The sequence below is a fragment of the Nelusetta ayraudi genome, unplaced genomic scaffold, assembly GCF_046127955.1.
Source record: "Nelusetta ayraudi isolate G7.1 ecotype Tasmania unplaced genomic scaffold, CSIRO-AGI_Nayr_v1 ptg000190l, whole genome shotgun sequence".
NCBI classification, from domain to species: domain Eukaryota; kingdom Metazoa; phylum Chordata; class Actinopteri; order Tetraodontiformes; family Monacanthidae; genus Nelusetta; species Nelusetta ayraudi.
The window spans coordinates 339820-363352 of record NW_027466239.1 but is presented as its reverse complement, the minus strand read 5'-3'; the positions used below and the strand labels follow the sequence as shown (position 1 = coordinate 363352).

Below are 23533 nucleotides of genomic sequence, written 5' to 3'. Positions count from 1 at the left end.
GGTCCCGGGGCCGTAGTTTGCCCACACCCAAACCTTTCTGGCGAAATCGTCGCTCTTCGTCTTCCGCCATTCCTTCCAAAAGAGGAAGGGGGCGTTTCCGTGCAACACGTGAATGCATCATTTGGAGAACGTTGTTTTCAAGTGAAACGCCCTGCTGACAGCAAAGCAGCAGCAGTAGCTCGCTAGTAGCCACCGACCGAACACGCGCACACACACACACACACTTCCACACACATAGACGGGGATAAAAACATAAACATGAAGGAGAACAGCCTGCCACGAATTGTCGTTATTATTCTGTGTACCGCCGTTTACGTGGCGGTGTTGGTGGTGAACGCTTTGGCCGGAGCGGGCAGAGGTGAGTTGAGTTCAAAGACCTTCCCTCCAGTGCGACAGAAAGTTTTGTGTTACAGCTAAACACCGGTTGACTCTTCAATTTTATTTTATTTTATTATTTTTTTTCCCTCCCCGTCCGAGACGTATGGAGCCACGGGTGCGCTTTGTCTCCAGCGCTGAGCTTATACAACAGCTTCCTCACTGGTTATGAAACTGAGTTTAGTGGGAGGGAGGGAGACTCCCAGTTAACGATGCAGAGCTGGAAGCTCATTACAGCACTGACACACGGCGAGTGTGTGAGCCACTGTTTCCATGGGCCTTGTTCAGACTGGCAGCCAAAATCCGATTTCTTTTTTTCTTTTTCTTTTTCTTTTTTTTAATTTTTATTTTCCTACTCCATCCAGATTGAAACTGGATGTCTCTTTTGTAGTGTGAATAGTCACAAACCACATGGAATCCGATTTTTGCAAGACGGATTGAGGTCGCATTTGGACACATGCTAAAAAACAGTGTGGACAGTCAACCCCAAAAAAGAAATCGGATTTGAGAAGGAATCTGATTGGAATCAGATATGCCTGCAGTCTGAACGCAGCCCATGAGTGACTAAGCAGCTCCACACGGAGCCTCAACTTCACTGTTACTACCCCTGGTACTGTGTGGACGTACTGGTTTGACTGGTGGGCAACAATAGGTTCTAACATTTGAACAGAGGGGTAGCGAAGCAGCAGCAGATGGATGGAGTGTTTTGGAGGAAGCAATCCATCCTGGGATATCATGGAGAAAACCTGTTGCTTTAATGGCAGTGGTAAAATTACGACCAAGTCAATGTCTTTGAAGCCCCACCCACCAGGGTGTTGAGCTCTTTATTGAAATGACTCTGGAAACTATGATAAAATACAGAGAATTTTTGACTGACTGACTATTAATATCATTTCTTCAAGTTTGGTCGGGCCACACTCAAAAGCTCAGCGGGCTGCATATGGTCCCAGGGCCGTAGTTTGCCCACGCCTGTGATACTGTCTGCATGCTGCGTTCATATGGAATCACAGGAGTGCCAAAATTAAAATAAATAAATGAATGTAGAAATAGAAGTACAAGGGTTTATTTTGTCATTGCTTTTTCCCTTTTGGCTTTGTAAAACACAACTGGAAAAAATGTTGGGCGGGGTTTTCAGACTAGGATTAGTAGTCAATACCTGATCGTTCCGAGCTTGGCTGAAGGAAAGTCACGTAAACTAATAGGAAGTACACACTACGTGTATTTTGACTGGCAAAAGGCGGAAAAATAAGAATGGACTCCGTGGAGGAATTGAGGGGAGGTGTTCAGAAACGACTTTTAACAAAAGCTGGGATGGTGAAAAACGCATGTAGTGTGTACTTCCTTTTGTCGCTAAGTTAACGTCACTTTCCTTCAGCCAAGCTCGCAACGATCAGGTATTGACTACTAATCCTGGTCTGGAAACCCCGCCCAACGGCATTTGATTGACAACCCAGTACATTTGGACTTTTCATTGTTTTTTCCATCTGTGTTTATCAAAGCCAAAAGGGAAAAAGCAATGACAAAACAAACCCTTGTATCTATTTCTACATTCATTTATTTATTTTTAATTTTTTTTGGCACTCCTGTGATTCCATACGTCCACTGTCAGAACTGCAGTCAATGAAAATCTTCTTCTTGACCCGGGCGGTGACAACTTGATGCGGGGTAGAAATCTCTCCGTGTCTCTTGGCTGTTGGCCAAGTCACCACAGCCCTGAACGCCCTGTGACTCACCGTCTGTTGTCTCCCAGGTCCCTTCCATCGCACCACAGGTAACGTGTCCGCTCGCTATGAGACAGACATCACCCCAGCGGGCTGGACCTTCTCCATCTGGGGCGTTATCTACACGTGGCTCTCGCTCATGGTCATATATCTCACCTCTTACGTGTTCAGAGGGTAAGAGAGCAGGAGACGACGTCCTCGAGTCAGAGTGTCAGCAGCCGCTTGTGCATTCTAACGCTCGCTGGAAATGTTTTATTTGTCCCCCTGTGAGCAGATCCTGGGCTCAGTGTCTGCTTCCCTACGGCTTCTATTTCTGCTGGCTGACCAACCTCATCCTGAACATGGTCTGGCTGCTGTTGTGGGACAGAGAGTATGTTTTGTTTTGTTTTTGTTTTGTTTTTTCCATTCCTTTGTGGCTGTGATTAGTCAGAAAACAAGAGCGCCAGTTTAAACATTTAAAAGCCTGTAAAAAGCCGGACTATAAATTGCGAGGAACAGAAAACACACTCAAAGTATTGAAACTCTCCATTGAGTTCACTGTCACTGCGCAGTTTAGCAGAAATTACACGAAGGAAATATTTTTACATTTCTATTTCTGGAAGTTGGTCCGACCGGACGACCAGTTGCTGGTTGCTGGTTGCTGTCTCTTTTTTTTTATGTTTGTTTGGTTTGTTGTCAGCGTAGAAGTGAACAACAGGGAATACATCTTGAGGTTTGTGAGTCAGCACAACCTCTGTTGTAACAACACAGTGGCAACACCGGGTATGTGTGGTCAGGAAATGACCTCACTCTGCCGGTGATGCTGCTGAATCCATGTGTTCTTGACTCTTGTCTTGGTTCTGACCCGCAGGTTGATGCTGGCGGCGCTGGTTGTCTTGGTCCTGATAGCGGTGACCAACTTTGCTGCCCTGTTCTACTGCTGCTACGCCACAGATTATTATGGGCTGTGGCTGCAGACGTTCCACAGGAAGGACTTGTACTGTCTCAGAATACTGGTAATGCCTCAGAGTCGTGTTGTCACCGCACTGCATTTCATACTTTGATACGATATTTAAAAAAATATTTTGATATTCAATTCGATTTTTATGCACTTTTTTTTTTTTTATATCGATGAATCGCTATAATTATTGATCTAAATCTATCGATATTTACCTCAGAGTGGCGGTGAACTACGTTCTTTCACTGTGTGCTCTGTCTTCATATGTTGTCCTGCGTCTGCAACACACTGCGATCCTCAGGTGCAGAATGGTCTGGCTGTCTACACCACCTGGACCGCCATCGCCTCGCTCATCAACTTCTCATTGGTCCTCCACCTGTGGGGCGTGTCCAGGAACACTGCAGCTACGGCCTCGCTGTGCATCCTGTTTGGAGAGGTGATGACCTGGTGAGTCGCTGGCAAAAAGACGTTTTTGGAGCCCATTCATAACAAGAAATCAGACGTTAATGAAGTGAATGAAATGATGGGGGGGAAAAAAGGCACTAACTAACAATCCCTGATGAGTTCAGAGTTGGTTTGACCCGTCGCGTCTTATTGAGTTTATGTTGTAAAGTAGGGCTGTCAAACGATTATTTTTTTAATCGCGATTAATCGCAGAATCTTCATAGTTAACTGCGATTAATCGCGGTTTGAATTGCATGTGTAAAATTCTCTTATTTTGTATTTCAAGGCTTAGTTTGTAGCCCATAGTGCGTATTAGTAGGATTTCTTACCAGAGATCGGACAGATAATTATCACGTAAAAACACGATTCGTCCGCTGACGTGTCGATGCCAAAAAAGTGTTTCCACGACACTTTAGCGATATTCCTCCATATGGATCCGTGTGAAAAGCCACCTGATGAGAGCGTCAAAACCTTTGAACCATGTTTGAGAGGTTTTTCCAACATTAGCTGTTTCCACCACCAGGTTTTATGGCCATATTTAGGTTTGGAGCAACTCTAGGGGTGATGGAAATGAAAGTGACTGTCGTGGATCTCACAGGTTTCACCTAAATATGCCAACACTGTGTGAGATATTAATGGAGGTGGGCCACCGAGAGAAGGCAACAGCTCTCTTGTATCTGCAGCTTTGCAGCCGGGTCGGGTCAATGACTGACGAGCAAGGTGCCAGTGTTGGCCCACTGAGATACCAAAGGATTGCGTAAAGTTGAGCTGATTGCCGAGTCGTGCTCCCTCCGTCCTCTCTTCTCCTCTCTCTGTCACGCTCGCCAGCTGCGTTCCCTAGAATTGCGCAAAACCTAAACATCGCAATAAAAAAATGGCTGCCAGCAAAACAACGTTGAAATGCAGATTTATGGCAAAATGTTTTGGACCTCCATCCTCCTCACAGTGGAGTCTCGAGGACGAGATTTGACGAGGATTACGGCGTTTGATCTTCGCACCATTCAATGGAAACACCTCTAAAAATCACACTTGTACGTTGTTCTAGAAATATGGCTTTTATTTTGCAAAAAACTGTCGCAGCTACCAGCTACTGGTTCTATGTGTGGGAAACCCCATAAGCAGTCACGGAGAACTTTGAAGAGATGAGATCGCAGTGTGTGGAACCTTCCCCAAATGGTTATTATTGGCTCCAACCTTCATCGCAGGTGACTTCATAGCTTGCTACAAACAACTTTCCTCATTTTTTTAATCTTAATTGTCTGCAGGTTCATCCTTGAGAACTGGGTGCTGGATCGCTGGGTGCGCAACATTCTGACCGTCTACCCGGTTGTGATCGTTGCCCTGGTTGGGAACGTGTGGAAGCATTTCAACCCAGAGGATCCCACCGCCAATGCGGTGTTCATGGGTACGTTGGTCGAGAGTTCCACGTCACAAACGCACAGCGCCACAGAGTCCCAGTCACAGGAGCGACTCGCAGAAACTCGTCATCCTTCCCCAAGCCATTCCTCAAAATACCATTTCCTCCCTTCCTTCCTTGTTGTACCGCCGGTACAGGAAACCACTTCTCTTCTCCTTCATCCTTCATCCTTCATTCTTTTCCATCGTTCATCCTTTTTTCACAGGAACCTGAGTTGCTTCTTTTCAGTGTGCAGTAGTGTCGCTCCTCACACTCCTTGTGTGTAATTGTTTTGCCACGTCAGCTGCTGGATTCAATAACAGAGCTGTTTGAAAAAGTATTTGTTCAAGTGTCATGATAGGCGTCATGTCAGTCTCATGCACACTGTGACCAATCAGAAGACTTTACTTGAATGGGTGTGCACGAGACTGACACTGTTATACTTTAGATGATCTAGATATAAATGCCTCTCCTCCCTGCCCATGAGTTTCTTCAAAATAAAATAATTAGCAATGTACATTTGTATGGTTTTATTCTTACTCTAATAGCAGTTTTAACAATTTTTAAACCATAGATTATCCATTATTTATTCAAGGAGATTTTTAACAGGGTTACATAGAATATAACATATTTAGATATTGATTTTTTTCTTTGGCTGCAAAAAGAACCATTTGATGTCTTCAGCGTGTAGAAAGTAGCCTTGATAAAGAAGCAACAGGTGTGTGCACACTGTTGACTGATAGTGAAGATATAAATAAGAGCTTTTTGTAAGGGTAGGAAAACCAAATAGCCTTTACTATACTGTGATTATACACTTTTATTAATGTATTCATGGGCAGTGTGTGAAGCTTTCACCAAATATTCCACACGGGACCTTTAAACGACACGCATGAATCTCCTTGTTTTGTCTTCCTCTGGGGTTCCAACCTCAGCGTCCTTCTATATAAATTCAGTCCTCCTCTCTACATGCACAGTCTGGCATCTCTGGCCCAAAAGTCAGTATTTGCCTGATAGATCACATGTGCTTTGTTTGTATTTGTATGTTGCTGCTGCTGCATCCAGTTGTAACGTGCCCACGTGGTTTGCCCCGACAGTGGTGCTGCTGGTGGTGGCCTGCATCTTGATGGTGTCCAGGATCTGCTCGGTCATCTGGAGGAACTACTGGCGCCCCCTCCACTCGCCTGGCTCGGCTCGGCTCATGGTGTCGCCCCTCGACGGCAGGAGCTCCAGGATGTTGATCTGAAGGACGGCCAGCCCACTTCTACCTCCCGTTCCAATGAATGCAGCGCGTGTCTCCTTGGTATCCTGCAGGCACTACAAAACCACGAAGAACAAACTGCAACTTAAAAAGTGACACAATGGCTGAGATGTTACGCAAGTCGGTTTTTTTTGGGGGGGGGGGGGGCTGGGGGGGGGGTTTGCATTTTCAGCTTGTACTAAATATAAAAGGAAGGAAGTTGCAGTGCATGTGATGGGACACTGGGGAAATGTTGCCACGCTAATATTTTATATCTGAGAGCTTTCTTTACAACACTGAACCAACTGCTGGCATTGGGTTTCATTAACACTGCCTACATATACAACTTCACTATAAAAGTCTTTTGCATGTTAAGTTACATTTTGTATTGAGGTATAAAACACTTTTGCTATTGCATTTGCTGACTTTTCTATTTTGTATCCATCCGCACGACTGCGAGACACACTGTTGGTGTGTGTGTGTGTGTGTGGGGTAAATGAAGGCACCCGTGTAAGACTGGAATTCATCTCCAAGTTTTAATGATTAAAGTTGTTATTGCCACACAGATGAATGGAGTTTTTTGTTACTGTACATACAGCCTGCGTCGTGTGAAATGTGTCTGTTGCACACCTGAAGATTAAACCCAGAACAAGGCAGCGAAAACAAGCCAGTTCTGACTGATGGCTTATCAATCACAGTCTACTGCTATTAAACAATGATTCAATCCAATCTAGAATGCAGTGCATTGCTACTATAAAAGGCCTCAGCCTTTGTCCACCTTGGAAAATAGAAAAATATGGTGACCTTTCTGAGCCATTAGATCCTTTTGCTGTGTTTACCGTCACAGCAGGTCTCCCTGTGTTACATTCTGCAGAGAAAATTACCAACCTGGCATCAATGGCAAACACATTGCAGTGCTGACAACACTGCACCAATGACCTTTTCTTCTTTTTTGCTCTAATTGCTCCGCCATTCTCATCACCCTCAATTTAGAAAGACGTTTGCCCACTTTAGCGCTTGCTATTCATCGCTGCTTTCTGTGTTGAGGCAACTGCATCCTGAAGATCTGAACACATGGAACAGTTTTTCAGTATTTCACCTCATTGTTACTGCTCTTCACTTCTCTTTCGTCCCTTTTCAACTCCTGTACTGGTTTTGCAGCAAAATGATCTACACTCTTTCACTTTGCTGGTGCTTAATAATTAATGCATGGAGGTGTTTGGCTGAAAAAAGAGCACTCGTTACAGCGGTGATTGAAGTCAGGGTGGACAAGAGGAACAGCCGGTTAAGATGAGCCTTCTTGAACAGATGCAACACTCAATACAGCTTCAGAATGCGACGCGGCGGGGTCAATAGGACAGTGTGCAGAATGCATACCATCGACACAAAGGTTGACTTGAACTATGCTCCAGACGTAATGCGTTAAAGGCTGTAAAAGGCTTCACAAAATCTCGTGATTCACTTTAATCACACAGTTAGAGAAATGAAGATTGTAAAAATAATCTCCATGGAACTCTGTTTAGATGTTACCCTGTAAAATCCAAAGACACTGTTGACAACTTGTCCAGTCAGAACCGGTGAAACTCAACCACTTGGCGATCTAGTAACACTGCTCAGGAGGCCAGCTGCTAACAAGCTGCTAACAAGCTGCTAGCAGCTGGCATACAGCAGCACACTTAGGATGCTGAAGTTGGCGCCACATTCGCCGCGGTGCTTCTTAGGTTTGGATTCCACCTTTTTTTTTAAAAATCCCGCAGTTAGCCCAACACCTTTCAACATTTAAAATTCAGCAAATCATTATCTCTGTGTTGAGGTGCATTTATCTAATCAATTTTTAAATGATTTTTGGGGGGACTCCAAAGTTGACAACTTTGCCGTTGACCCTAGCTCCCATGCTTTACAATGATACCTCACATGTCCATTTCTACTGTATAAGTTTGGAAAGAATCCACCTGAAAAACTGAAAAATACCCTGATGTCAATGGCAACGTTGGAGTCCCCCAAATTAGGGCTAGGGTTACGAGGTTCCTCAAGCACTAGAAGCCCCAAATTTGGCGCAGGCGCTTCTTGAGGGATCCTGATGACAAAGCAAGTGGCCCCACCTCTCTAGGACAAAGTTCACCTTTGACTCCAAAGCAGACAACTTTGCCATTGACATCACGGTAGTCCCCCCCAAAAAAGTCCAAAAATTATTTCCCGTGAAATATGTCAACTGATTGTGATAGTAGAGCTCCCGGGCTTTACAATGATTACTCACATGTCCATTTCTACTGTCTAATTTTGGAGGGGAAAAAAATCCACCTCAACATAGACATAATGATTCGCTGAAATTTATATGTTGAAAAGGGTTGGGCTAAGCACAGCCATCTAGCGGTCAAATTGCGGAATTGTTTTTTTTAAAAGGTGGAATCGAAATCTAAGAAGCACCGCGTTAGCACAACTTCAACGTTTAGGCATGAATGTGATGAATATATTGGTACCAGTTGCCTGCCATTCCAGAAAGTGCTTTATACCATCTTTTATTTGAGCATGTATAGTCATGGTCTGTCCAAGTAACTCCTGTTTAAAGCAACTCCAATACATGTAGACTTAATGTTTTAAATCCTAGCAACAAGCCAAGACCTTCTATTAACATCCATTCACCCTCCCTCTGTGGTTCAATGACGTTGGAGGTTTAACAGTCGAGCTTCGTGGTCGTCCATGTCGAAATCTTAAAGATCAAACTGTGTGTTTCATGTACTATGCAAGCTGTAGTGAGGAACGCGAGTGAAGGGGACGCTTGCATGGCATTAGATGTCCTTTGCCTGCCCCCTACTGGTCATCATGACTAATTCATGTTGATGTCCGACTCCGAATGAATGCCGCCGATGACTCGCATGAAACTGCTCAAGATCATTTGTTTTCCATTTCTTCGTTGATGCATACATTAACATAGATAGATAGATAGATAGATAGATAGATAGATAGATCGATAGATAGATATGAATGAACCTCTCATGTTGTTAAACGCACAAGTAATTTCTATCTATCTATCTATCTATCTATCTATCTATCTATCTATCTATCTATCTCCATTTGTAATCAATGCTTTCTATTTTAAATAGTTTTCTCTTTTTAGAACAAAAATGTTGAGCGAAGTCTGGTGGAAAGGTGTTGTGTTGTCTTGTGTCCTCCAGCCCAGTAGATGGCGCTGGAGTAGACAGCCACTGCTTGGCCGCATACCAATGACTCCGTAGATGTAGGAGGAAACGCTGCTGCGGAAGTCAGGACGTGCTAGTCGTGAAAACTGATCGTCTGCCGCCGGACCGTCCCCAACTGCGGCTGGTTCGTCCGAGCAATTTCAAGTGTACTTTTCCAGAATGTCCAAGAACAATGTCTCCAGCGACTTTAGGAAGACGAACATTGACGAGTTCGACGAGAACAACTTTGTGGACGAGGACGACGGAGGAGAGAACCAGGGTGGACCGGACGAAGCAGAAGTGGACGGCTTTCTCAGACAATATCCTTATATGGCTTCCTTTTTTCTTTTCTTTTTACGTTTACACAATGCAGGTTTGAAGGATAGCAGCAAGCTAATGTCACAATCAGTGGAATATTTCTGGGTAGCTTAAGCGGACTAGGGACGAGTTTTGATTTGTCGGAATGTTCGGGGAATATTACAATTTAATATAGTTGCTGCTGCTGCTGCTGTTGTTAATGTTGTTGATGGTTTTTAGATACCCGGAAGTGCGATATATTCGCTGCCGTTAAATCGCTCGAGCGTTTGCAGCGGAACCGTCCCTGAAGAAGCTGTCAAAGCAGCACTTCCGGGTGTCACCTCAGTCGAGGGTGCGGTCGCCGAGTGTTCACTTTTCCGGCGATGACTTAAATAGGCCGACTCCTGGTTCAAGTGTAGGTTGAGTTGAATGTGTCTTGGATTGCGTAGTCTTCGGTGCGGTTGTATACACTTGCGAAGTGAGATTTGTCGTCTGTGCGCCGTTTCCCGTCCGCCGACAAGAAAAAATGCAAAGACAAGTTGCAACTTGAGCGTCAGTCTCTCTGAGAATGCGTTGCTGCTGCTGCTGGAACCTCCTTCCACTCTTCTTCTGCTCCTTCCACTCTGAGAATGAGCAGCAAGGCAAAGCGACCCCATAGAGTGGGGGATGGGGGCGTTATCATGGGACATTTAGAAAACACGTTGCTTTAATTGTCCATTGAAAATGGAACCAAAGCAAAGTTACAAAAAGAAAAAAACAACTCTTATTTCCTGTCAGAATTCTGTTGAATTTTTGTGTATGTGTGTGTATTGGATCCGTGCTTTCCTTGACGGTGGTTTCGCACGGGCAACCTGAACGCAGCTCTTGGCGCTGTGCTCAAGAATCCTCCGATTTCTGCCAAGAACCAGAACACCAAGGTACCAGTCTCGTTCTTTGGAATGTTGTTTATTATTGTCCATTGCTGGCTGTTGGTTCCAGTGCTGCCCGTGGAGGTGAAAAAGAAGCTCCAAATCAATCAATCAGCTAAATGATGAAATACTTTGATGTGGCAAAGCAAATGTTTTACATGCCCCTATTGCATTTGCAGTGGTTATGTCAATATTCAAAGACATACTTGAATTGAATAGTTGTGAATTTGGCAACGTAGTAAAGGTAAATATATACTTATTAAGATGAGAATCGCTGCGAAAATTAACTCTTGCACTGTGAAATATGTGTAAACTATTTTCAACTTTATGTGCAGGTCAGCAGCAAATGATTGTGTCAAAATATGTTTGTGTAAAATGTGATTAGTGAGCAACAGTGAAGCACTGAATCTTCTGGAAGCTTTGACCTCCAGGATGGGAGCACGTCCGTGTTCTTCAATATGACTTGCGACTAAATGCGTCTGAAGTGTTGTCATGTGACTAGAATAATAACTTTGCAACAGCACTTCATGGCTGCCTTGGTGACCTGACCAGTCAAACACCGGGAGGTTTGTGTGAAATGCAGCTTCCTGTAACGTGTGTGTGTGTGTGTGTGTGTGTGTGTGTGTGTGTGTGTGTGTGTGTGTGTGTGTGTGTGTGTGTGTGTGTGTGTGTGTGTGTGTGTGTGTGTGTGTAGGACCGAGCGGAGCTGCTGGTGGTCAAAGTGCTGAGCAGCTTCAAGAGCAGCGACATTGAGAAGGCGGTGGGCTCCCTGGACAAGGCTGGCGTGGACCTGCTGATGAAGTACATCTACAGGGGCTTCGAGAGACCCTCGGACAACAGCAGCGCCGTGCTGCTGCAGTGGCACGAAAAGGTGAAGCACCACACAGCTGCACATCGGTTCTGATGATCACCGCTGAAAGGTCCGGTGCGTCGTGCTTGGAGGTTCTGAAAGGAGGAACGGCGACATCAGGTGGTCACGTCAGAAGGATGTTTGTATGTGTAAGAAGCTCCACTGATCAGTCAGGGTGCCAGTGCTCCCAGTTAGTTGTCGTCCTACTAAGGAAGCCTGGTGTGGACAATCCAGCTGCCTGACAGGGAGTTGGTGAACGAATTATCCAGGTTTGGCTGTGCTGGCCACCGTAGTTCACTGGCAAGCTCAGGAGAGGGAGGGAGAGTGAAAGACGCTGCAATCTCAAGTGTAACCACTTGATGTCGCCGTTTCAATGCTTCAAAATCTCCTATATGACACACTGGACCTTTAAGTTTAGTTTTATTTAGTACTTGCTGCACTGCCATGACCCCTGGCTGCCTCTCTCTGTCTCTCTCTCTCTTGCTGTCTCTCCTCTCTCTCCCCCCTCTCTCTCTCTCTGTCTCTCCCCATTCTCTCTCTCCCCCCCCTCTCTCTCTCTCCCTCCCCCTCTCTCTGTCTCTCTCTCTCTCCTCCTCCTCCCCCCCCCCCCTCTCTCTCTCCCCCTCCTCTCTCTCTCTCTCTCTCTCTCTCTCTCTCTAGGTGCTGGCAGTGGGAGGTGTGGGTTCTATAGTTCGGGTGCTGACCGCCAGGAAGACGGTGTGATGCTGCTGACCGAGCGGCTGCAGACAGCGAGACCTCCGGAGCCGAGTTCCTCTCTTCTCTTTGCTTCTGGACACAGTTCCCTTTTATTTTTCTACTGAAGCTGAGTTTCCTCCTCATTCACTTCTCCCCCCCCCCCCTCCCTCTGTATTTACATTTTTCTTTTCTTTTTTACAACTCATCTCTTGGATTCAGAAGTGCTGGTGCGCAGGCAGTGCAGTGCTGGCACTCCCGCCTGGCTCTATCAGTCATGCAGAGAAAAGATGCTTTCACTCAGCACCTCCTCCTCCTGCTCCTCCTCCTCCTCCTCACACTGTGGTGAGCTGCTCTGCCTTGTGCCTCGTGCATGCCTGGATTGGAGCTCCTCCCTCTCTCCCTCCCTCCTTTCTTCTTTTTCACTCTTAACTTTATGAGCATCTATTGTTCATTCAGTCTCTTATGTTTTTCTACTCATCATGTTGTTGTTGTGTAGCCTGAACTCTCAGGTTACGCTGCCTCTATTGTTTTTTATATATGAACTGAAAGAAAAATAAAATGCGAAACCTGATCGCCACTCGTGTGTTTGACTCCAGGGTTTGTTTTCCTTTTTGAACAGGTTTGGATGAGGATGAGGTTCATTTATTGCTGCGATTCCCAAATCCCTAGAGTGATGCCAAACCTAAATATGGCAATGAAACCTGGTGGTGGAAACAACTCAACTTGGAAAAACTTTCATGTCAAATTTTCAACCCTATTCTCAGGAAATTTCAATTTAATTCACAAAATTTCAACTTTATTCTCATAATGGAAACTTGATTTAAAAAGAAGGCTTAATTTTTTTAATCTTCTGTATGAATCCATGATTTACACATTGGAGTTCAACTCTTAACTTTATTTCATCCTAACGTGGATTCAGTTTCATATAAAAACACCACCAGGGAACACCTGTGATGCAGACAGCAGCACAATGTGACAGCTGTCTGAAGGCAGCACAGGTGGGGAAGAGTTTGGTGAGGGGTGATGCAGGTGATTCAGAGGACACTCAGCCATGTTGAACAACAGTAAAGTCACGTTTATTTTGCCAAACAGAAAGATGCAGTGAACTCATTCCAAACAAAAACACACACAGATCCAATGAGACAACGTTTGAAACAAGTCACATTCTGTTTACCAACCCACCCCAACCCCCAACCACACCCCTACCCCCACCCATGGGTGCAGTGAGTCGTCTCCTCCTCCTCCTCCTCCTCCTCCAAACAGGAGCAAAATAAAAAGGCGGTCAATTAAAAGCAACGTAACCGAATCGAGCTTCTTCCAACTGTGAGTGGAGTGAAGAAGAAATAAAAAAGTCAGTGGAGTCTCTTGGATCCTCAGCAAAGCAGCAGCCAAGAGGTTCAGCCACATGCTTTCTACTGGGGGATCCAATGCATGGGACGACAATCTGACACGACAACACAACTGAAGTGTTCTTAACACGCCGAAGTCAGAGAATCCGACAGCAGCCTGCCATCCCAGAACACAACAGCAGGTGGCGCCGCTGCGTCCGTCGCCTTCAAACACGGCCACGTTTGCCACAGCCAATCAGACGGCAGAGAAGAGGTGGACCGTCGGGCGGGGACCTCCTTGGTTCAGACTGCACCTCCTGTTGCTACATCGTGTCGATGAAAACTGCTTCACCTTCGGGTCTCAGGTCTCACTGACGGAGAAGTTGAGAAAAATCCAAGACTGAAAACTGTGACAGCCAGTTGACCTGAGGCTCAGCAGAGGCTCCGCGAGGCTCAGCGAGGCTCAGCGAGCCGCTCCGACTGGGTGAAGGCCGACAGAAGCGGCAACGCGAAAGATGGAGAGAGAAAAAAAGAAAAAAGTCCAGAACAACAAAGTTGAGGCGCAGCGACAAAAGCTGCGACTGTTGCGGAAGGAAGGAGGAGTTTTAATGCAAAAAAAAAACAAACAAACACAACAAGACTTTAAAGAGGGAAGTGGAGCACGGAGACGCCGTCACGTTTCTCTCTACATGTGTGATGGAGTTTGGCTGCGTGGACCAGAGAGCGTTGCACTGCTAGCAGACTGTCGCTCTCACTCGTCCTGTCTCTCAGTCAAGTGACGCTTGCACGCTGCTGCCAAGCAAACGCAGCAGCAGAGGTGAGAGTGCCACGCGGTGACAGAGCTGTACACTTTCTGGAGAGCCGCTGCAGCGCCGCCTGGGGGACGGTCGGCCGTGGCGCCGACAGCAGCGGGAGAGGAAGCAACGCACACGCAAACAAACAAAAGAATATAAAACTTTTTTTTTTTTTTTCCTTTTTCGCTGTACAAGAAGTCTCTTCCACCCTGCACCTCCTTCACTGCCTCCACCTCTGCTCTGTGGGTACACGAGTCCATGTGTGTGTGTGTGTGTGTGTGTGTGTGTGTGTGTGTGTGTGTGTGTGTGTGTGTTTGTACATCATGTGCGTGACTACTTGTGCTCTTTGGTGGGGGCAAAGTAGAGCTCCATGGGTTTGTTGACCTTCCAGTACTTCTCGCTGACCAGCTCCAGGGAGAAGGAACCGTTGAGGACCTGCAGACACACAAACTGCAGTGAGGCTCCTTCCCATGCACACTGCACGTCTCCGGGACAGTTTTTGTTTTGCAAAATAAAAGCTATGTTTCTAACATTTTGTCAAAGCACAGTTGTGATTTGCAGGTGTTTGCATTGAGTGGTGTGAAGACCATCAGCCGTTATCCAGGTCAAAGTTCATCCCAGGTCCATTCTCATGGTGCTGGGTGGTTTTACTGGACAGGCTCGATGCTAAGCTACAGCTAAGCTACAAACAGAGCCCTCCAGCTCTCTCCCTGGCCTTGGTGGAGCCGAGCTGTGTTTCCATCGCCTCCAGAACCGCTCCAAACCTCAATATGGCCAGAATAAAAGCTGGTGATGGAAACACCTCGGCCTGGAAGAACCTCTCCAACATGGCTCAAAGGTTTGGACTCTCATCAGGTGGTTTTTCATAAGTATCCATGCATGTAGAGGAATGCTGCAAAAGTGTCATGGAAACACTTTCTTGGCATTGACGTACGGGGTCACGTGACCAGTTGACTGACCAGTGAAAACAGTGCGTTATGATTGGACGGAGGAGGAGACGCAATATTGTTTAAAAATAGAACAACCACTCTGGACGGCAAACACATGTAAATAAACAAGGCAATGGTATTTATTCAGTCATTTTCAATCTGGAATTTTCAATGCTTTGTATGTCTGAGATATTATAGGATTGACATCGAAGCTACTGTGTACTGTGTACTGAAAGAATTTCCCTTGGGATAAATAAAAGTATTTCTGATTGTGATTCTGTGTACTTGTAAGTGGCAGTGAGGGGAAATAAATCCACTTTTTGCTTTTTCTTCCTTTCAGTTTTGCTTGAACCACAGAGCCGTCGACTCAACATGGACCTTCTGCATCAGCTCCACCTGCAGAGCCCAGTGTGTGTGTGTGTGTGTGTGTGTGTGTGTGTGCGTACGGTGAACTGGTTGCCAGCGGTGGGGATGTAGATGGTGTACTGCTTCTCTGAAGCCGCCTCCACGTTGACGGGAGAGGCCTCAGCATTTCTCCTCAGCTCCTCCAGGGCCAGGCGCACCGCCAGGTACTTGGACAGGTGGTCCACTGTGGCGTTGCCCGACGTCTTGATGTAGCGAGGGACAAACTCCACACTGCACACACACACACACACAACAAAGACAGCCCAGCGGTCAGTTGGTCCCTCCTGTATGGTGAATTGATGATGGAAGAACAGCAGGAAGTGAACAGGATTCACTGTTAAATATAGATTCCATCACTGGCATTGCTCCTCTATATAGAAATATTTTTTGACACCACCCAGGTGACACTATTTTCTTCTATAGCAGCAGCAGCAGCAGCAGCAGCAGTTCGGCCTGAACCATAAATGGCATTAGCGCTAATCTGGCGATCAGACAAAAGAAGATTTTCTAACCGCAAAGACTGCGATGTGATTGGCGGGAGTTCCGGTCATGTGACTTTGCGAGCGGAACGAAGCGAAGCAAAGCAGAAAGTGAGAGGAGTCGATGCTGCGACGAGCTGGACGGACAGAAAAGAAGGTCTTCCTGGTTGCCACCACCTGGTGGCCGTAGTTTAGCAAAACAGTGTCGGGAGAGTTAAAAAAAAAGAAAGAAAAAAAAAGCACAGATCGAACTACCGAAGCAGCGAGGAACCACAACAGTGGGAGTTGTGTTCGCTGGCAGTGAACCGCTGCCTCGTACGTTCGCACCTTACAGCGGTTTAACGCTGCTAGCGTGTTAGCATGGGTTGAATGAAGCTGTTGCTGTTTTGTGCTTTGTGTGGACTGAAACAAAATCCTTCTGAGCCCGATTAAGAAAAAACAAAAACACCAGCAGATAAATAAAGGCTCTTTCATGTTAACTCCTGCTTCATTTTGCTTTTAGCTTAACATTAGCCTAGCCTGTAAAAAATGAACAATTTTGTGTATAATAAATCTGATGTTTATTATAATACATATCATTTTTTTGTTTGTTTGTGGAAAAACACATGAGAGAATGATTTAAAAAAAAATGATCGCAAATTAAATCGCAATATTGAGGGGGGGGGATCGCAATTTCGATTATTTTCCATAATTGTTCGGCAGCAGCAGCAGCAGCAGCTATCAAACACAAGATGGATAAAAAAAAAAAAGAACACTGCGCTGGCTTCCTCAGACTGGACAGAGCAGAGAGAGGGGGCGGAGCCTCCACCTGTTGTGGCCGTCGTCCTTCTCCATCAGGGTGGGGTGCGGCCTGAACACCAGCTCGATCTCGCTGGCGCCGCCGTCGTTGACCGAGTCGCCGCCGCCGTTCTCCGCAGCGTTGTCCATGTCCAGCCCGCTGTCGTCACTGGTCTTGGTGCGCTTGATGCTCGGCCCCGCCTCCTGCAGGGGGGGATAAACCATGGCGTTCAGACACAAACACCACTGGAACTGCTTCACACCTCAACATGGCCCTAATAACAGCTGTGATGGAAGCAGCTGCACCCTGAGGAACCTCTCTATACGAAAGGTTCTGGTCTTCCAGATGAGAGCCAGAGACACCAGCACAGGTGCAGGTCCAGGTCCAGGTGGGCCCTGATGATGCAACTGACCCTCCGTCCTCCAAGGTCAAGCTAATGTGATGTAGTTTTACTGTGTGTGTGGAACTCTCTGCAGCAACTCACCATCATTTCTCTTGTCGGCACGCCAACCATTATTCTCATCAATCACTCACGATTAACTTTGTGTAGTTTCCCAATGTGGGATCAATAAAGTTCAATCTAATCAAATCATCCAATCCATCTTCTCTATTCTCACCACCTGACCTGGACTCCTGCTCAACCCGACTTGCTTACCTCACTAATTACATCCTTGCTGATGATTAATGGACAAATTAGCAAAGCATCGCTCCCGCACCTGCTGACACAGCGCCTCCTGCTGGCCTTTAGGTGTTGGGCATCGACAACGTTTACCAAACCCTAACCAGGACGACCACCAACCTGATTGCTGTGGACGGAGGCGTTGCTGCAGTGGGAGGAGTCTCCATTGTCTTCTGCTCCACTGCCATTCTCCACCGTGTGTCTCTTGCCGCGCTGCAGTCTGAAAACACACAGCAGCCAGCTCAGTGGAGGAGGAGGAGGAGGAGGAGGACAAAGAGGAGGAGGAAGAGGACAAAGAGGACAAAGAGGAGGAGGAGGGCGAAGAGGACGAAGAGGAGGACGAGGAGGAGGAGGAAGAGGAGTAGCAGGAGGAAGAGGAAGAAGAGGAGGAGGCAGAGGAGGAGGAGTAGCAGGAGGAAGAGGAGGAGGGGGCGGAGGAGGAGGAGGAAGAGGTGGAGGAGGCAGAGGAGGGGGAGGAGGCAGAGGAGGAGGAGTAGCAGGAGGACAAAGAGGAGGAGGAGGAGGAGGAGGAGGAGAAGAAGGAGGAGGAGGAGTAGCAGGAGGAAGAGGAGGCAGAGGAGGAGGAGGGCGAAGAGGACGAAGAGGAGGAGGATGAGGAGAAGAAGGAGGAGGAGGAGTAGCAGGAGGAAGAGGAGGCAGAGGAGGAGGAGGGGGAGGAAGCAGAGGAGGAGGAGGGGGAGGAGGAGGCAGCACTGGCTCTGGCTCTGGAGGAGCAGAGCAGTGGGCGGGGAGGTCCCCTACCTGGTCATGGCCTGGATCTTCAGGCCCTCCTCTATGCTGTGGGACAGCGCCTGCTGGTTGTTGTGTTTGCTGATGCGCGCCAGCACCCTCTCCTGGTGAGCTTCGTACTCGTCGCGGCTGGGATAAATCTTGCCTGGAAGGCAGCAGAGTGGACAGCGGCTCATTGCAGCGCCTCCATTCTGACCCACCATTCACACCCAGAGCGTCAGCGGCCAATTAAAGCCAGCGTGCGGTGCGGGTTCACACCACCAGGGGGCGGCGCTGGTGGGCTATAGAAGCGCCCCAGGAGCACACTGCTGTTGTATTTTTCAGGCTTCAGGCGATGGGACAACGCAGTGGCTCCTGTTTATTGTCTTCACAACCATCTGCAACAGAGACTCTCTACCAGTCTTCAAATCCAGACTCAGAACTCATCTGTTCAAGTCAGCCCACTGGCTTTCACTGTCCGCTTTCTCGCTTTATTTATTAATTGTATTTTTCTGTATCATTAATTGTGTGAGCTTGTATGTGTTTTTTTCTCTGTTGTTTTATTGCCTCTGTTTGTGCACTGTCCTTGAGTGTTTCGAAAGCCGCTTTTATATAAAATGTATGATTATTATTATTATTATTATTAATTATTATTATTATTATTATTATTCTAATGTACAATGTGCTGCATTTTATTTTTAATATGTGCTGCTGTAAAAAAAAAACAACCCAGCTCAGTATCACATTTCACCTGTGAACATTTTTACTTCACACTTAGCACAAAATAACTTCTTGGTTTCACGTTAAAACGTAAAACTATGACTTCTTTTTGTGATAACGATGGAGCCGCCGCGCCGGACGCTGCCGCTCGGAGACACATTGAGTGTGACTTGGTGGTGAGGATGTGCTGCTGAGAGTCTGGGCTGAAGCAGTTGGGCGTCAGGTGTGGCTACTCACTGATCAGAGCATCAAAGTTGGGGTCGGGGCGCAGAGACCTCTTGGATACCAGCTTCTTGCGACAGGTGGGACACTCTTTGTTGCTGAGAAGACAGGAAGACAACACTTTCACAGCTGGCGGGGCTTGATGGACATGGAGGCGTTCTATTGGCTCGGGGTCAGGTGACCGCGGAGGCCAATCAGTGGTATGGAACTCCTTCAACCTCCAGGACCTGCACTGCAGGAGGTCAGGCGTTGGCGTGCAGGAGTTGGACCACAAGGCTGTGTCTCCATTCAGGGTCCTGGGAGGACGCGTCCTCCGTCTGAAGGACGCGTCCTCCCAGAACCCTGCCCAGAAGGACCAACCCAAACCCGCCCCCCCGTAACCATATAAGGCATTTCCTGGTTGCGTCACCGCCGTTCCCTCCTGCTGGCCAACCCAGGAAGTGAGGTTTTCATAGCATCAAGCTAACCATTGGTTCGCCATCTAACGATGGCGTTGGATGTTCAAATCAGTAAAAACCCTACGTTAAAAACTGAATATTTGATGTGAAATTTCAATGCTTCAATGTATACGTGGTGTCTTTGCCAGTAGATGGCGCTAATTTCAGCCGACTTCCCAGGATCCCAGGATGCTTTGCAGCAGCAGCACGCAAAGCATCCTGGGATCCAGAAGGAGGTGAAGGATAGTAGCGGTGGGAGGAGCCTTCACACAGTGCTGTGACGCAACTGGCCTTCAAATGCAGCCTTCAAGGATGCAGAGCCTGGATTGAGACACAGCCACTGTGCAACCTGTCTAGCATCCAGGTGCCAAACCAAACCAGACACGATTAAAAAAAGCAGCTGCAGAGTCCAAAGCTCGCCCCCCTGTGGAAGCCGCTGGTATGCACAGTGTGATCTGCAGTTATAGGCGACTGTGATCCTCTGTGTGTGTGTGTGTGGGGGGGGGGGGAGAACTCACCCGGATCTCAGCGCTGTGATGATGCAATCAGCACAGAAGCGGTGCAGACATTCTTTGGTGGTCATTGTGTTCTTCAGCATATCCAGACAAATGGGGCACATGAGCTCACTGTGCAGGGAGCGCGGGGACACGGCTATCTCCAGGCCGTCCGTGATGGCTTCCTGTGCGTTCAAAGCAGAGTGGAGGGACAGTCAGGAATGGAAGTGGCTCGACTGATGCTTCTCAGTGCTGAACATAAGGCTGCACAGGTGAAAGGCGGAGGAGAAGCTGCGGGTCCTGAGAGACGTGACGATCGGATATATTATAGATATATTTATAGTTTATTACCAGAGCCTCTGGTTTTCTCTTGTTGACTGTGGGTGGAGCTTCAAGATGCCTATGAATTTGGTTTCACGTTTTTATAAATAAAGATAAATGACTGATTGATTGTTTTCTGTTATATAAACTTAATTTAGTTCATAAGTTTGTATTTTTATGTGAGTATAGGGGTTGGTATATATAACTTTATACTTCTTCCTACCCCTTTTCCAATATGATCAATATTACTCTCTTGTATTTTTCACTGGTGTTTGCTTATTTATTCTTACCTTGCTGTTTTTTTAAATGATTTATTTTTTATTGTAATTTTCTTTTTGTGTGTCCTGGTTTTGTGTCCTTTTTATTTCTCTTTCCTTTTTCACATGTTCGAAATAAACAAATCAAATCAAATCAAATCTAATCAAATCAATTGATTGATTGATTAAATCATTCATACTTGTCAAGAGCAACAACAAAACTACAGCGGTAATAATTAAAATAAAGTCATTAACACAAAGACAAATGATCGGACAAAGAAGTGTAAAGGGTGAATAAAAATCCAGCAGCTTGTAACTTTCTAATCAGTATTGATTAACTGGGTGACCGGGTCCAAAAATACCCATCAGAGCTTTTCTATTATGTTGTACAATAAACAGACTCCAATTTGAAAGCACACAATAAGGTAAACTGGTTACTAAAAATTAGTAAATAATTATTTTGGTCTGAAAAATAATTTGAGATTGACCTCCTGCACAGCGGCGCTAACAGCAGTGGGTACCTGTGGCGTTCTCTGTAGCTCATACAAACTCAACTCCCAGGTCTTGCTGAGGGGTTGAACCCCGTTGGTCTGAACGGTTTGAGTCATCACTGCAGCACTGAAACACAGAAGCAGAAAGATGTTCAGTTGCAATGTGGGACAAAATAACAATCACAAGAAGTGAAGCTGGCTACAAAATAAAAATTCAAGCCATGATTCATCTGCTGGCAGAGGAATTATGCACAGACGCAGCATAAAAACAACTCATGCATGGAGCCTCCATTCCGTGTTAGACGCAATGTGAACCAGTCAAACACATGAATGTGTTGAAAGAACCAAACCACTCCAGCATTGTACTGCACTTTGAGCGATTAGTGTCTCCGCAGTAACGTAGTTCTACTTCCTGTACTGTGCTGCTGCAGCAGTGGAGGACTGATGTGATCCAACTGGAGGCAGTGCTCCTCTCACTGCAGCTCAGCTTGTTACACCACTAACAAGAGCAAATTTGAAAGAAAAGAAATAATCCACCGGTGCCGCTGCTGCTGCTGAGAAAATAGACCCTCAAAATGTAACACACTCACTCACTGCGATGTAAGTGTGCTTTTCTTTCAACGCACTCTACTATGAACACAGACATTCACATCGACAGCCTGGTGGTTGTTTTGATTAGCGAGCTAGCAGAAACCACTGACCTGTGCATGAGTGTTCTGCAAACAGGCTCAGGGGTCTGAATTTACACTGAACGCATCAACAGAGCAAAAAAAAACGTTAAAATAAAATGTAATTATTTCCAGTTGTGTGTATAAGCCAAGCCTTAAACCTAATTCCTGTTACTTCTTTGACTTTGGCAGTGGGTGGGGTGGGTTCTTGCGGATTGGATTATAAAATGCGGATCATTTCGACCATCAAATTGTTTAAAACAAGAAAGGAACTAGCAGGAAGTGGGCGTCAAGTCCTGCCATGGATTATACAGGGATCTGATAAAAAAAAAAAAAAAAAAAAAAAAAAAAAAAAAATCCAGGTAGGTGTTTAATGACAGTGGTTAGGTACACAAGTTAGGTTATTAACGACAGCACACATAACTGCCATCGGATGGTTTCTGTCCCATTTGAAATCCAAATCAACAAGAAGAACCCAAACACTTTATAGGTTCTGCACAGCAATATTTCTTTTTACACTGCGACACCACAAACATTTCAGTCGTCCTCTTGCATCGCAAGAAACAAACCAAACGAGTGACAGACGAGGGGAAATGGTTGTGGTACATATGATACACACATCTAGTTGTAGCCAGAGCTTAAATGGGCTCCAAAGAGAAAACCGCAACCAATAATAAATATCCTATAAAATGTATCGTCAACAAGTAAATGCCTTTCTTCTTTTCACAAGAATCTCACCAAAGCATGATGGGGACATCATTAGTGACCCAAAATCCATTCGCTAAGAAGAAGTAACTCGCTGCCACTACCGCTGCACCATCTTGAATCAAAATTGTGAAAATAACTTTGTCAATATTGTGCACATAACTTATAAAATGATCCAACTGTCAAAATAATGTAAATATTTTTGTTTGTTCCTTCTGACTCTAGAAGTATTTTTATTTTATTTCTTTTTAATCAATATAATCTCCATTCTTTTCTACTGTATCGTTGCTGTAATTATGCTAATTTCCCCCAATGTGGCATTAATAAAGGCTTCTTCTTCTTCTCTTCTTCTTCTTCTTCGTTAGCTACCGACGTTCCCTTTCCTATCGACTACTGGCTTTAACCAATTAGCACATAACGAGTAGCGGAAAAGCAACAAGACATTAAAACTGTGATCCAGCCGTTTTTAACTGGGACAGTCGTGATTGTTTCCGCATCACAAAATTTCATGTAAATAAAAAATAAAATAAAAATCCGTGGGGGCCATGCTAATGCTAATTAGCCACAGCTATTGCTAAATTGCTAACGTTGAAAGCAAAACAAGCCGACTAAACCGCTGTAGTGGAGCCCAAACGGAACAAATAAAGAAAATTCTGTAGCTCTGTTTCACTGTAAGTTCCACAATTACCGAGACACAAGATAATATTTCGTAACTTAGAGGGATTCCCGACTGCAGTTTTTCGGTATGACAGAGAGGAGGAAAACAACAACAGAGCGAGAGAGCGAGAGGGAGAGGGAGCTCGGTGGGATCCTTCCACTCAAGCAAGCGTCTGTTCCCTTGTTGTATACCTTCAAATAATTGCAAACCCGAAAAGGGTGACTTGTACCACACAAGTAACGACGGGAGTGTGTAGTTTATATTTTGCCAAATCATGTCGTATTGTACTTACATTTTTTTCCGTTGTGGAAACGAGACGGTTTGAGCCAGCGCGTTGGTCTTAGCGAAGGCAATATGGCGGACATGGAAGAAGCGGTGTCTTCTGGGAAATCGAGGCGT

General features: G+C 46.0%; 3 protein-coding genes across 4 annotated transcripts; 2 read left to right on the top strand and 1 right to left on the bottom strand.

Moving 5' to 3' along the window:
- The first annotated feature begins 200 nt into the window (after nt 1-200).
- On the top strand, nt 201-6270 carry LOC142881307 (uncharacterized). The gene is made up of 7 exons (XM_076015501.1): nt 201-358; nt 2126-2270; nt 2371-2466; nt 2947-3091; nt 3335-3480; nt 4743-4882; nt 5968-6270. The coding sequence occupies exons 1-7, from the start codon at nt 259-261 to the stop codon at nt 6114-6116; spliced, it is 921 nt and encodes a 306-aa protein (XP_075871616.1). The 5' UTR covers nt 201-258; the 3' UTR covers nt 6117-6270.
- Nucleotides 6271-9348: 3078 nt separating this feature from the next.
- On the top strand, nt 9349-12611 carry LOC142881304 (actin-related protein 2/3 complex subunit 5-like). The gene is made up of 4 exons (XM_076015499.1): nt 9349-9609; nt 10431-10503; nt 11189-11365; nt 12005-12611. Exons 1-4 carry the CDS (start codon nt 9470-9472, stop codon nt 12065-12067), a joined length of 453 nt encoding a protein of 150 aa, XP_075871614.1. The 5' UTR covers nt 9349-9469; the 3' UTR covers nt 12068-12611.
- Nucleotides 12612-13094: 483 nt separating this feature from the next.
- rnf2 (ring finger protein 2) lies at nt 13095-23511 on the bottom strand. Of its 2 annotated transcripts, none has more exons than XM_076015434.1 (9): nt 23427-23511; nt 21134-21230; nt 20059-20219; nt 19119-19201; nt 18195-18327; nt 17553-17652; nt 16784-16956; nt 15538-15727; nt 13095-14597 (listed from the first exon to the last, which is right to left on the bottom strand). In XM_076015434.1, the coding sequence occupies exons 2-9, from the start codon at nt 21218-21220 to the stop codon at nt 14496-14498; spliced, it is 1029 nt and encodes a 342-aa protein (XP_075871549.1). In that variant the 5' UTR covers nt 21221-21230; nt 23427-23511; the 3' UTR covers nt 13095-14495. The 2 variants fall into 2 exon arrangements, with proteins under 2 accessions (XP_075871549.1, XP_075871548.1); XM_076015433.1 differs by lacking the exon at nt 23427-23511 and adding an exon at nt 22510-22532.
- Between the last annotated feature and the right edge of the window lie 22 nt (nt 23512-23533).